The 13846-nt window shown below is 38.3% G+C and overlaps 1 protein-coding gene across 7 annotated transcripts in view; it reads left to right on the top strand.

Moving 5' to 3' along the window:
• Positions 1 to 13846, top strand: part of SLC25A26 (solute carrier family 25 member 26) — a 127896-nt gene that overhangs the window by 30762 nt on the left and 83288 nt on the right. For 5 of the 7 annotated variants that reach the window (XM_087866865.1, XM_087866866.1, XM_045774666.2 and 2 more), the window contains exons 4-5: positions 339 to 443; positions 1822 to 1869. The exons of the other annotated variants lie outside the window; for them this stretch is intronic. In XM_087866865.1, coding sequence (XP_087722991.1) covers positions 339 to 443; positions 1822 to 1869 — 153 coding nt within the window. The remainder of the gene's footprint in view (positions 1 to 338; positions 444 to 1821; positions 1870 to 13846) is intronic. 7 annotated transcript variants of the gene reach the window in all.

Below are 13846 nucleotides of genomic sequence, written 5' to 3'. Positions count from 1 at the left end.
TCATGTGAACACTAGATGTTGCTGTTCTAGGTGTTGGGGATTCAGAATAAGTAAATGTGTTTCTTGCCATTGAGGGGCTTATAGAGAGATGGGCTTGGAACAATATGACCAGAGGTGTGAGGATCAATACAGGACAAGGGAGGGGAGGTTCTGGGCTGACAAAAGAATGCATGTCCATTAAGGGTCTAAGGTTTTTAGGCTGAAAAAATACCTTTTGACATCTTGCCCTGAGCCGGTACGTTATCCCTTTTTAACTATAGTTCTTTGCTTATGAAAAGAATTTCAATTTTCATAGCAGTTACTTCTTTTTTAGGATGTAATTAAATTGTGTATTTTAGGTTGCCTGCCTGATTCGAGTTCCTTCTGAAGTGGTTAAGCAGAGGGCACAGGTATCTGCTTCTTCGAGAACATTTCAGATTTTCTCTAACATCTTATATACAGAGGTGAGATGTGTTTTTAAACTTTCTCAAAGAAAAAAAGATTTTATAGTAGCTGTTACGAACGTTGTGATTCTCATCCCAGGAGTCTTAGAAGAGACCGTAAAGCTAAATTTAATGCCCAATCACAGTACCTTTTTATACTAAGATTGTCTTTGCTTTTTCTTTCTTTTTTTCTTTTTTTTTTTTAAAGATTTTATTTATTTATTCGACAGGATAGAGACAGCCAGCGAGAGAGGGAACACAAGCAGGGGGAGTGGGAGAGGAAGAAGCAGGCTCATAGCGGAGGAGCCTGATGTGGGGCTTGATCCTGTAACGCCGGGATCACGCCCTGAGACAAAGGCAGACGCTTAACCGCTGTGCCACCCAGGCGCCCCTACTTTTTCTTTGTTTTCAAATTTTAATTTTTCCCCCCCAATTTCTTTTTTTTTTTCATTCCCCCCCCAAATTTCTAAACAACACATACTGAGTGTCACTACTGTGTACGTGTCCTATGCTTTTGTTGTTCTGTAGTAGTTTCAGAACCAGACATGGAATAAATCGTAAAAATGTGAAGTGAATAAAGATATCATATTAAAATGTTACTACAGAATTTGAGGACCCATGGAAGAGAAGTATAGTAATGGACATAGTAACTAGCATCATAATGTTTATATTAAAATTAATTCCCTTTTTACTTGTTAATGTTACATTATAGGTCAGAAGTCAGTCTTGCTGGCTGTGTTAGTAGGGACCATCGAGCTGCTTTTCTTTGTATTTTTTACAGAAGCCTTTTTTTTTTTTTTTTAAATAGTAATCAGCTGTGTGGAAATTTTCAGTGAGTCTAGTTTTAGAAAAGTTGTTATTCTTAATGGTTCCTTTGTCACTTAGGTGAGGAGATACCAAGTATTTAATCATAGGATCATGAGATCAGTCCAGTAGAAGGACCCTATTGTGAATCATGTGGACATTTATGTAAGTCAAGGCTTGTCCAGAGATATTTATCACTATGGAGAGATTATTAATGAATTTCTGATGTCTTCTGATTGAAACTATGAACTATAATTATGTTTTTATATGAAAGGATGACTGGCATTTTGTGTGCCTTTGCTTTTGGAAATATATTTATTTAAAGCATCTCAAGTATGATTTTTCAGGAGCAGAAATGTTGAAAACAACTGAAGTAGTCAGTGTGATTACTTTAGAGATGTTCCTATTTTAAAGGGAGCTGACATGAGCCTTGTATACTTTAGTTTATAATGTTTAACGTCTTAACGAAACTGTGGTTATTGTGAATGTTTTAAAACTCTGACTTCAGAAAAGGTAAATCTGCCTTTTTCAGAATGTCATTCAGAGCTCTCTGCTTTTCTAACTTTCTGAGCTCTTGGCCTTTTGTTTGTTTCAGGGCATCCAAGGATTGTATCGAGGCTACAAAAGCACAGTTTTAAGAGAGGTAACTCACTTAATTTCCAGTATTGAAGTGTGAGAGAATGATATGCTTCGTTGAGTAAATTTATTCAGAGAAACTGGTTTAAAAAATTAAGAGAAATTATGATCACTTTTTGAAACACTGTTTAGTCATATCCTGGTTCTTAGATCTAACGAATGGGTAGAATGGGTTTGCTGAAAGAGCAGTCCGCCTGGTCAGAATGGCACCCATCCTGTGGCTTGGTTGTTGCTAGAGTGGCTGAATGTCTGCTTTGGCTGAAATAGTAAGAAGCAACTACTAAGGGTAAGATACCAGGTTAATTACCAGAATACACAGAATTAATGAAAACTTGGTAATGAAAGAAGCACTTGAAGAGACAAGAGTCTGTATCATGCAGTCAACTCTTGTCTTCCCAATAACAAGGTACGATGAGCTGGGGTGTTCTGTCAGGATTGGGGTGCTGGCCCTGCAGGCAGCTTGCTACGCAGTGTGCCCCCAGCAGCCACGTCACCTCTTGTGACCTCTAACTCTGAAAGTTGGGGATTCAATACAGTTCTTCTCCTGTTAGTTGAAAAAGCAAAGTGATTTCAGCATCTTCCTACAGGAAGTATGTTTTAATTTTTCCCTCACATAGAGGACAATATTTTGAAGTTCAAAAGTTGATTTATGTAAGATTTATAATAGTCTTTGTCTGGTTTGGGATATAATTTTCTTTTTTTTTTTTTTTTTTTTTTAATAATTTTTTATTATATTATGTTAGTCACCATACAGTACATCCCCGGTTTCCGATGTAAGGCTCGATGATTCATTAGTTGTGTATAACACCCAGTGCACCATGCAATACGTGCCCTCCTTACTACCCATCACTGGTCTATCCCATTCCCCCACCCCCCTCCCCTCTGAAGTCCTCAGTTTGTTTCTCATAGTCCATAGTCTCTCATGCTTCATTCCCCCTTCTGATCTTTTTTTTTTTTTTAATAGTTTAAATCCTAGGATTTTTTTTTTCAGCTTTATTGAGATATAATTGACAACTAAAATTGTAAGGTATTTAGTGTACAGTGTGATGATTTGATATATACACACACACACACACACATATATATATATATATATATACACACACACACACACATATATACACATTGTGAAAAGGATTGGGACATAATTTCCTATTAAAGAAAATACAAAGGGGAATCTGCATGCCTTTGCTCTGTATTCTTTTTTCTACTTGGAATTCCCTGGGTGCTAAAATATTTGCACTTATAAAAATGTTTTTAATTTGAATAAATATTGCTATAATTAGCAGAACACTGAAATTGTTTGAGATCCCTAGTTTTAGTCCCAGGTAGTTTTTGTGTGTTTTGTTTTTTACCATAGCCTACAATATTTTTTATGAAACACCAGCACTGTTACATGTTATTTAAAGCTTTGATTTCCACAAGGTAACAGCCTTTAGTGTAGTGTGGTATCGTTGATGTAGATCTTTGAAAAACTTCCTTTGAAGGAAAACGGAATGTTTCAAAATTAGTTTATTTGTGTGACGGTGACTTTTGTCCTTCAAAAATATCAGCCACACTATATCTTCATTCTGGACTTATTTTCTGACTCACTAAAAATGTGTGATTTACTCAGATTTCACCGGGGTACACAAACCAGGGGGGCACTGAACCTTTTTTATTTTTCTGAGAGATGCTGAATAAATGAATATATTTACATGCCAGGCAATACTGGTTTTGCATACAAACAGATAAAACACATGGTTACAACTGCATTCTATTCTTTTAAAAATTTGTTTTGACATATGTCACACTAGTAATTAATTTCTAGGCTGCAGTTTTTGCAAACAGGGTGACCCTACTGAGATGACTTTGTTTACTGAAAATGGCAGTGCTTTGTTGGAAATTTAATTGGGGTCTTCTGTATTATGCGTATTCATAAAAGATCCTTCAGAACTGATTTTAGTTGAAATATTGCTTTTGTACAGATTTTCTGATAGAACGAGAGAAGAATTATCACTGAATGAAACATAGCTTCTTTTCAAAATGAGAAAAATAAGAAATGATATATCTGCTTTAAACAAAATTTTTACATTATAGTTTCAGTTCTTACGTTATTCTGACACCAATATCAAATCTTTTTGTCAAGAGCTTCTTTGATTGTTTCAATAAGAAAATACATTGAAGCCTGAGTGAGAATCACCAGGAAACTTCTATGGTTATTCTGTGTACAATTTTTTCTTTAAAACAAGTTTTCTCTCCCTAGTGGTAGCCTATTAGAATGAGATTGAAGTTTGAATCCATGCATTATAAGATAGATTATGAGTGTTCTTTAGATTGTGAATGCCATCACAGGTTCTTTACTGCATTTGATGTTTGTGGAGATTGTGTGCTTATCCCTTATGTCCGCTTCAATTATTGTAGTTACTGTGAATTTTAGACGGAGTGTAAGCAAGGTCAACAGATTATACTCTGTACCTCACCCTTTCAGTATTCGTTTGTCTCATGATCTTGGCCAAATTAGATGCGGCCCAACACTGAGCTGGAATGGTGTTATTGTAGTAAGATGGAAATGGGAAGCAAAACCACAGCTGCTTTCCTAGCTAGACTGATTTCAGAGCGCCCATTGTCCTGAAAGTTCTGTGGAGAGCAGCTTCATGATCTTGTATGTGAATTAGAAGGACTTCTAAAGAGGAAGAAAGCTAAGAAAGGCAAGTTGTTTCAAAAGAAGTAGGACTAAGTTAAGCTCGGCAAATACCCGTTATCCACAGATTGTACTTAGAAGTCATTTTAAGAGTGGCTCCTGTGTGTGGGGCACCGTGCACAATGTTTCTGCCCTCAAGGATTCACATTCTTGTGGGAAAACGACTAGGAGTAGACACTTCACGGTGCCAGAGTGATATGTAGGAACAAAATGTGGCCGAGATGCTAGAGGAAGCAGTGCTTGAATGGTACTCAGTATTTGTTGCATTAATATAAATGAAATGTTGGCTTGATTCTTGAGGGAGTGGCAGTTGGCAGTAGTCAAGGAGACAGGCAGATGTAACCCCATGGGCAAAGGCGTACCTTGCTTAGCTCAGCAGCTTTGGAGTGTTCATGCCCACAGAAGAGGCAAGAGTGATTTCCCTCTACCTCAGGCCAGGTAAGGATGCTGTGGGGAGGCACTCAGCCAGGTGGGGTGTTTGCCCAGAGGAGAGGTTGAGCCTCTCCCCATAGCTGGATGCCTGCTGGGAGACTGGAGTACAGCACGTGGGAGGAGGCCTTGGAAGAGCCTGGAGTGTGTTCCCCGGAATTTGGAGGCTAAATGACTGGCATTTGACCCTCGTCTGTGTAAATCTGGTGGTAAGATGGTGGTTGGAGCTGCCTCAGCGGCAGGTTGTTGCCACCGTGGTCATGAGTGACCCCTGGCTTCTCTTTGGTAGATGAGAGTAGCCACTAGAGAGAAGTGCAACGGCTGAGGATGATATCCCCCCTCCCCACAGCTTTGCTTTCAGACTTCAATAAAAGCAGGTCTCCCCCCAGACTCTGTGACACATGCAGTCAGAATCAAGCAGGCCAGACACATCACTCAGCCTGTTCTGTAAGTTCATCGAAGCCCTGAATCTGGCCTTTTAGGGCCCCCCCAAATCACCACTGATTGAAAAGTTCGCTCTCAGGTAGACAGGGCAGCTTTTCTAATGTGGTTACCCTTCTTATCTGTCTTAGTAACATTCTCCCTAATGTGGTGGCTGGAAATGGGGCCTTTAGGAATCAAGCCTCCGGGCTGTCTTTCAGCGTCTACTCCAGCTCTGTAGTCTGCCCCTCGGTTTCTTTGCGCCTCAAACTATTGATGTTGTTTAAATCTCTTGGGTGTCTTACACAGACACCCTGTCTTAGGTGTTCTGCCTCTCGTTTGTTTCTTGAGCCACAATACTTTGGTGGTGCTGTCTTTTTAATCACTGCATAAAGATCACTGTCTCGTTTTTATGATTGCAGAGTACTCCATTGTACACACGAGCCACTGGTTATTTAAGCACTTCTTTGTTGGTCGACATCACACACCTACTGCAGTGCACGTTATCATTCTTACGTCATTTCGTACGTGGCTGAGGATGTTTGTAGGTTAAATACCCAAAGGGAGATTGCTTGGCTAACGGTGTATGGCATTTGTAATTTTGATGCCTATGGCCCTATTGCCCTTCATGGAAACACCAGTCAACACTTCTGCCAGCAGCGTAGGAGCTCTTCTCTGCCTTACCGATGGTACCAGCAATCTGAGAGGTGAAAGCTAATCTCACTCTAGTTTTAAATCTGAGCCTGGGCATATGAACATATATATCCAAGAACTATTTTATTTCCTTTAGTGCAAACTGAGTGTTTGCATTATGTTAAAGTTCTTGTGAGAATGAGATGGAGAGATCCACGTGAAGGGCTTTCTACAGAGCCTGTCACATGGGATGCGTTTTGCATGCTTAGTAACTGGAAGGGCTTTTGACAGGAAGTAACACCCAAGTGTGAAACGCACCTCTGCCCCGAACCAGCTGTCTGCTCTTGGTGAGTTGCTTAACCTCTCTGAGCCCAGGTTTGCCCATCTGCGCTAGAAACTTTGCATAGACTGTTCTTATTGAAATCTCCCAGCAGCCTTACGAAAGAAGTATTACAGCAATATGGTCTGCCAGGCACTCAGATGAAGAAACCTGACTCTAGGTGGTGAGGTCTTAGAACAGCCATGCAACCTTGATCTGTCTGTATTTAAACATCCGAATGCCATTTCATGATGATGAGTAACGATTGTGTTTGAGTTAGAGGCCAGCTGTTGGTATTACTTGTAAAGCTTCTCGGCTACAATTGGAGAGCGTTTTATCCAAATGTCTTGTAGAGAGGAATTTTGTGTTCCGTTAACAAATTCCAACCCACAGCTGATTTTATATTCACTGGCTACTTCTGTAGGAAAAACAACGTATTGGTTATGTACAGTTGTCATAATTGGTGTTTGAGTTGGTCAAAATCACTAAAGTAAATACATTGGAAATTTTTTTTGATTATTCTCTTTTGGGTCACATTGATAATTTACTGGATTTTATTTCCCAAATAAGATTATCCTTTTAGAGGAAGGCTTTCTTACTGAGATTGCAACACTTGAATGTTTTCCATGGAAAGATGTTTTGAAGCAACTGTAGCTAGATTCTGTTACTTATTTAAGGTCCTTCAGCCTGTGTACTGTTTCCTGCTTTCATTATAGTAAAAAGAAAAACAGTGCTATCTGATAAGAAAGGATTTTTTTCTCCTGGTGTCACTGCTGTGTACCTATCTCTGTGTAAGTTTATGTGAAATTGTTTCCTTTGATTTCCTTCTTTTGTGGTTTGTCCGTACCTTTCAGTTCTGTTGGGCTATGTATAGTTATGCCTTGTGTAGTCAGACGCCGTATGAATTTGCCTGGAAAGAGCTATTGGATTTTTGCCTCTTTGCAGCATGCACAGGCTGTCGCATAATGCCTTCCACAAAATTAGCACTCAGTAAATATTTGTTGATTTTTCCATTCCTTTAAGTCTGATTAATTTTTATTCAGATGCTGCTGGACATCTTGACCACTTCAGAATGATGAGGCTGTTCTAGGGGGACTGGGAATTAGGCAGGGTGGTGGCTCAGCCTTTTGATACACTCCATTATATAAGACATTTGCTTTAGATAGCTGACAAAATGCCAAATAGTATATAGTTTTCTAAGATTTCATTCTTCTTAAACCTTGAAAAAATAATTTTTATAAGCACGGTTTCATCAGAAAAGTATTAATTGCTGTAATAATTTACTTATTTTCCATATCCAAGTAATTCCACTGAAAAGGAAAAAGGTGATTATAAATCTTTCCAAACTTTGAATGTGAAATTGTTTTTCGCTTAAAATCCAATGCAAACATATTGAACCCTGTTTTAATCCTACATAATTCATTTTATTAGCTATGACCAAACAGAACATCTGTTAAAATTCCATAATGTTAGCTTCATGGGAAAAGAAAAAAAAATGTTTGCTTTTGGAATTTTTCCATTGTTTTATTGTTCAGGCTTTCAGTAATTGTGTAACGGGACATTCTTATTAATGGGAATATTAAACAAATGAAAATGAAATATCCCCTTTAATCACAGAGATTTATAAAATGAGTCCCGTAATTGCATTTACATTATTATAATTTTATACTGTAGATATGTTCTATGAAGAATGAGTGATAGTTCATTCTTTGAGAACCTAAAATTATTACTCGTCAAATAAGGATTTTATCCTGCAGTTTTTCATCATTTCTTAAATAAACAAACATTTTCAGAAAGAACAATTTAGTAAAATTATCTTAATATAGAAAAATTACTCTAGCCCTTCAGTGCATATTTTCTCATGTTTTGTTTACAAGAAACCAGCTGCTATTTACTTTTCTCATTCTTTGGACACATTTCCTTTGCTCTGTGCAGTTTGGAAAATGCTGCCTGTTTCCATTGTTGCACGATGGCCATGCTATTCTGAAGGGACACCAGTTCCCTTGTGTAGGGTTTACTGGGATGTAAATGCAGTATCCTGACTCTTCCACGTACACACATGAGAAAGCTACTGGTTAAAGGTGGAAGTGATCTCTTAATTCTTCATTTTAAGTATTATCATCATAAACCATTATGTTGAAGGACCCCTCTCTTTTTGTTTTTCATCCTATATGAAATATCCTCTTCATCTTTGTATGTCAGTGTAGATTGCATTTAGGCTGCAAATAACAGAAACTCTGACTGCATTGGCTGTAGCAGTCTGTAACAAGAAGTCTGTAGTCAGTGAGTCTGAGGCTGGTATACTGGTTAAATGAGAGCGTACAGGAAGCAGGCTCTTTCATTCTACTTGGTTGACCTTAATACTCTGGCTGATTTACTCATGGTCACAAAATGGCTGCTCCATTTTAGGCATCACGGCCCCCTTCCAAGCATGAAGAGTGGGGAAGGGCTAGAGGCAGTACTAGCCTGTCACTCTGTGTAGTTGGAAAACAAAAGCTTTCTTGGACCAGGTCTTAGTGCCTTCCTGAGTTGAATGGGGAGTGGGAAGTTAAGTATGTATGGAGTTTTTTGGTGTGGGAGGTGAAGCCAGGCAAATGGGGTTGGGACTGCTATTACTGAGTCACCCTGCACTGTCTGCCTAATTCTGGCTACTTATGTTTTTCAAGCTCAACTTCCATTTCTTCAGAAAGGAAACCATTTCACACACCTCTCACTTCATCCCATACTTGGTTACCCTCTAAAGGACGTCCAGAGCAGTTGTCTAGACCACAGTTTTTGGACATTTAATTCTGTTCTCTAAACTGTAATGCCTGTTCTTATTCTTTTTGCTGCCTTTGTGTTTTGGGGCACCATTGTGGAAGCTCATTTTTAAAAATCAACTTGGTGGTCCCTTTGTAATTCTGAATTGTAATTATTCTGAAAACAAGAGTTTACCTCAAAGTTACTTATTTTTTATAGTTTTGATTTTAAGGTTAAGATGTCAGAATACCTCTGTTGTTATATGTAGGTAGGTACTTTCCTTAAAAATATATATAAATCACAATTGAAATAATAGCTAATGCTTGCTAAGTACTTACCCTATTCCACTGACGGTACTAAGTTCTTCCCTCCCTCCCTCCCTCCCTTCCTTCTAAAAGATTTTATTTATTTATTTGAGAAAGAGAGAGCGAGCACACAAGTTGGGGGAGCAGCAGAGGGAGAGGGAGAAGCAGGCTTTTCGCTGATCAGGGAGCCCATGGCGGGGCTTGATCCCAGGACTCTGGGATCCTGACCCCAGCCGAAGGCATATGCTTAACCAGCTGAGCCACCCATGTGCCCCCACATGCAGTATTCCATATAATCCTCCCAATAACCCAGAACATCCCCACTTTGTAGAAACTGAGGTTTGCTAAGGTTGTGGTTCACACAAAGTCTTAGATATAGTAAGGGAGGGAATCGAGGATGCCAGAGCCCATGATCTGAATCCCTGTGGTCAGCTGTACATTTTGTATTTTATATGCAAATAAATTTTTCTAGGGAGGAAAATATTTCAAATTAGTAGTATCTTTCTTCGATTCTTATACCCTTAAGTAGGCACTAGTGCTAGGAGTTTGGGGGAAAATATGTTCTCAGCAACCAGGAGCCTACATGACTTTAAAAGAAAAGTTAGAGGACCTAAACCTAGAGAATCTGCTTTGTAGAGGTGCTCATAAAGGATGGTGGCTCCCAAATGCGTATTATTCCATATGTCTGTGTGATTAGCTCTTACCCGTCAGGTGGTAGTTCACATGTCCCTTCTCTGAGGGTCCTACCTAGCTGAAATGCACCTGCCCCAGCCCTAAACACGCGGCACCCTGGCTTTGCATCCTTATCTGAAATAATCTTCTTTTCTTGTTTATAAACATTACCTGCCTCCCTCCCCCAACAAAAATATATGCACTGGGAGGGCAGTTGCCTGTTTGTTTTGTTTCTTTGTGTTAACTCAACATCTAGAAGAGTGCTTGATTGACGTGTAGCACACTGAGAAAATGCTTAATGGACAAATCAATGACTTAATCATACTTGCTTCTTAGAAGTAGACTGGTTTTAAAGTACTTAGATATTTAAAATCTCTAGCAGATGCTCAGACTAAGTTGGATTTGGCAAGAATTGTGGAATCCTCACTTACTTCCCAGGCAAGGTGGTGTTTTTCTGCCATATAAACTTTCTGCACTTCAAATGAGGTTAATTTTCTTCTTGTCTTTTACCGTATTTCTTGGTATATTGTGCCTTCCACAAATAGCTTTTATTTTGGTTTTGTCATTTCTGTTAAGGGTTGTTGCTATGAATATTTCATGTATTTAAAACACTTTTTCAAATGACGTAGAAAATAGCAAACAACTTATTCATGAAGAAAAAATCCTTCATCAGATATAGGCATATTACATACACTGAACACCGTGGGTCAGAAGTTACTCTTGAGATTCTGAGTAGTGTATAATATCTTACTGTCTGAACGAACATTATCTTATAAGGGGTATTAAGCAACAATATTAAGAAAACCAAGTTTGAAGGAAAAATCGAGAATTTTTATGTATAATTCAAGTATTGTGGTTGAAGGGAACCATTTAAAGGACCTATTGAAAACGATTGTGTGTTTGACTACCTGGTTGCATATTACCTTGGGGTCATACGATGTTAATAATTACAATTTGAATTCTTATAATTTACGTATATTTTTCTAAGCCTTAGCTAAAACTCTGGGGTGTTTGCCTCTTTTATAGATCGGTAAGCTGAGGCAGGTAGTATGTGGCAGGACTGGAAGCAGAGGCCATGCCTGTGCGATCCAGAGCCTGTGTTGGTTACACTCTGCTTCCTGCTCATGTTTTGCAGATAAATTCAGTGTTCATTCCTCTTGGAATTTTTCAGTACATCAGGAAAATAAAGGGATTTGAAACAAATCTGTTGACTTCAAGTGGAACATGATTTCTGAGAGTTAGGATTCTGAAGCGTAGAAGTAGAACCATATATACAAGTAGAACACGACCAGATGCTACTAAATTGGAGTTAATATGGTTTCAACACCATCTTTGTGAAGATGGCTTTGTGAAGCCATCTTGTTGTGTATTCCACTTGTTGTGTGTTCCACTTCAAGTCATCATCCAGTCTTTGTGAAGATGGCTTAAAAATGCTTTGACCGATTTCAGACTCTGTCCTCTTTCTTCGGTGGGCTTCAGCATGTGTTCTGAGAAAACAACACAGTAGCGGGAAAAAGTTGATCATCTTTGGCACAAAATGATTTTGGTATTTAGCTAAGTAATTAGCAGATAGTTCATTGACGAGAAGGAGAAGTGGTGAGAGAGAAGTCTGTTTCTTTTCCTTTGTGAAAATACTTGGCTTTTTAAATTGAATTTGCTGATAGAGAAGTTGTATTCTAGAATAACACACTAGAGGGTGCACAACACCTGTGTTTTAAATGGTGCCAGAACCTTCATTTACATGAATTTGGAAAACTCCTGAGGTAATTGCTTTGGTACCTTTAAAAACAGTTCAAATTAATGAAATGAAAATTAATGAAATGAATGAATTAATGAAATGAAATGAAAATCCAAGCATAATAAATAGTCTTTTCCAGTCCAAGGTTCCTAAATAAATTTGTTTTATCTTTTGATAAATGTATGCACAGATTTTTATTTGGGTTCAAAGTTTTAAAACTTTTGTCATGGAAAAAAGTAAAGATACACAAAAATAGATGAGTAAAATGAGTCTCTTTGGGCCTATCTCTCAGCTACAACAAGTATCCAATATTGTTTCATCTGTACTCAGACCCAGCCCCTCCCTTTACATTATTTTGAAGCAAATATTACACATTACCTTATTTTATTCAAAAATACCTCATTATGCATCCAACTTTCTAGTTGGAAAACCTGACAGATGCTACCTTATTCAAGTGACCAAGGTTAACAGCATCACTAATAAGATATATTGGCAACCAGCACCCCCAATATGATGCACCAAGAAGAACACAATATCACTGCTTTGGTCTTCTACCCAAAAAAATGCATCATCTGAACCTGATCATGAGAAAACATCAGACAAACTGAAATGGAGAGACTTTGGACAACATTGTCAAGGTCTTGAAAAATAAAGATGAAGGAACTGTCACACGTAGCAGGGGACACAAGTGAGTGCAGCGTGGGATGCTGGACTGGACTCCGGAACAGAAAGGGTAGTAGGGAAGAAAACTGGTGAAATTCAAGTAAAAGAGTTTAGCTGCTAGTGTAGCTACAATACAGGTAGCTGGTTTTGATGCTCATACTCTGGTCATTTAAGTTGTTAACATCAGGGCAGCTGGCTGTGGGGTCTATGTGAACTCTCTGTACTGTGTTAGTGACTTGTATGAATGTCTGGAAATTATTTAAAAAAATAGCTGAAAAACAAAGAATGCCAGAAGACGTTGTATGAAATACTTTCTTTTTAAAATGGTCTTCTAAAATAAGGACAAATTAAACTTAAAACTTATGTTTTCATTTTTTAATTTTTATCCAAGTAATGAATGCTACATGGAATTGGCAACAAGTCCAACAGTGTGGAACACAGGCTGAGATGCAACAGTCTCCTGTCTTCCTTCTCCGTTCCAGTCTCACTCTCTGGAGATAACCTCTTTCAACTGTTTCTGTGTTTAGTCCCTCTTATTACATCCATATTTCTGGATAATATATTTGAACATTTGTTTCTTAATTTGTCAGCCTTAGATACAATCTATTGAATCTTTGGAATGAAATATGTGGTTTAGCTTGCTTTCTGCTCCTCCCCAAACATACCTCATTCTAGCATTCCAGTTACATAAATTTCATTACTTCGGTTATTTTAGAAACTTTAAGTCATGTATTTGTGTCTCTGTTTTTTATCTGACAAACTTTCAGCATCTTGTAACTTTGTTTCTGAGTTGAGGCTGTTACTACTTTTTGCCATGTAACCCTCTTTGACTTTGAATTCCACTTTCTGGAATGACTCTCCCGCTGCACTTTACTCCAGTTGGTCAAGTTGCCTGTCAGTTTCACCCTGTCCTTCATCCACAGTCACTTCTTCCATGATTTTTTTCTGGATTGATTCTCAAAGTTGAACACAGTGAACGGTTTGTATTATTTGAGACTTCACGAAGGATGACCTGGCCAAGTAGTGTGCTGGGGTTGTATAGTTGACCTTCAAACGAATGTGGGTGTTAACGAATGTACAGTGGAAAATGTGCATATAGCTTTAGACTCCTCCAAAACTCAACTACTAATAGCCTGCTGTTGACCAGGAGCCTTACTGATAAACACAGTCAGTTAACATGTATCTTATTTATTACGTGTTGTATATATTGCACTTTTTAAAGAAAGTAAGCTAGAGAAAAGAAAATGTTACGAAAATTGGAAGGGTGAGAAAATACATTTAAAGTACTGTACTGTATTTATATATATATTAAAAAAAATGCACGTAAGTGGGACCAATGCAGTTTAAACCTGTGCTGTTCAAGGGTCAACTGCATTTCCTCCC

Source organism: Ursus americanus, chromosome 14 (genome assembly GCF_024610735.1).
Source record: "Ursus americanus isolate L20-20 chromosome 14, mUrsAme1.1.p, whole genome shotgun sequence".
Lineage (NCBI taxonomy): Eukaryota > Metazoa > Chordata > Mammalia > Carnivora > Ursidae > Ursus > Ursus americanus.
Note: the sequence above shows the minus strand (reverse complement) of the source record. Positions and strands in the feature narration are given on the sequence as shown.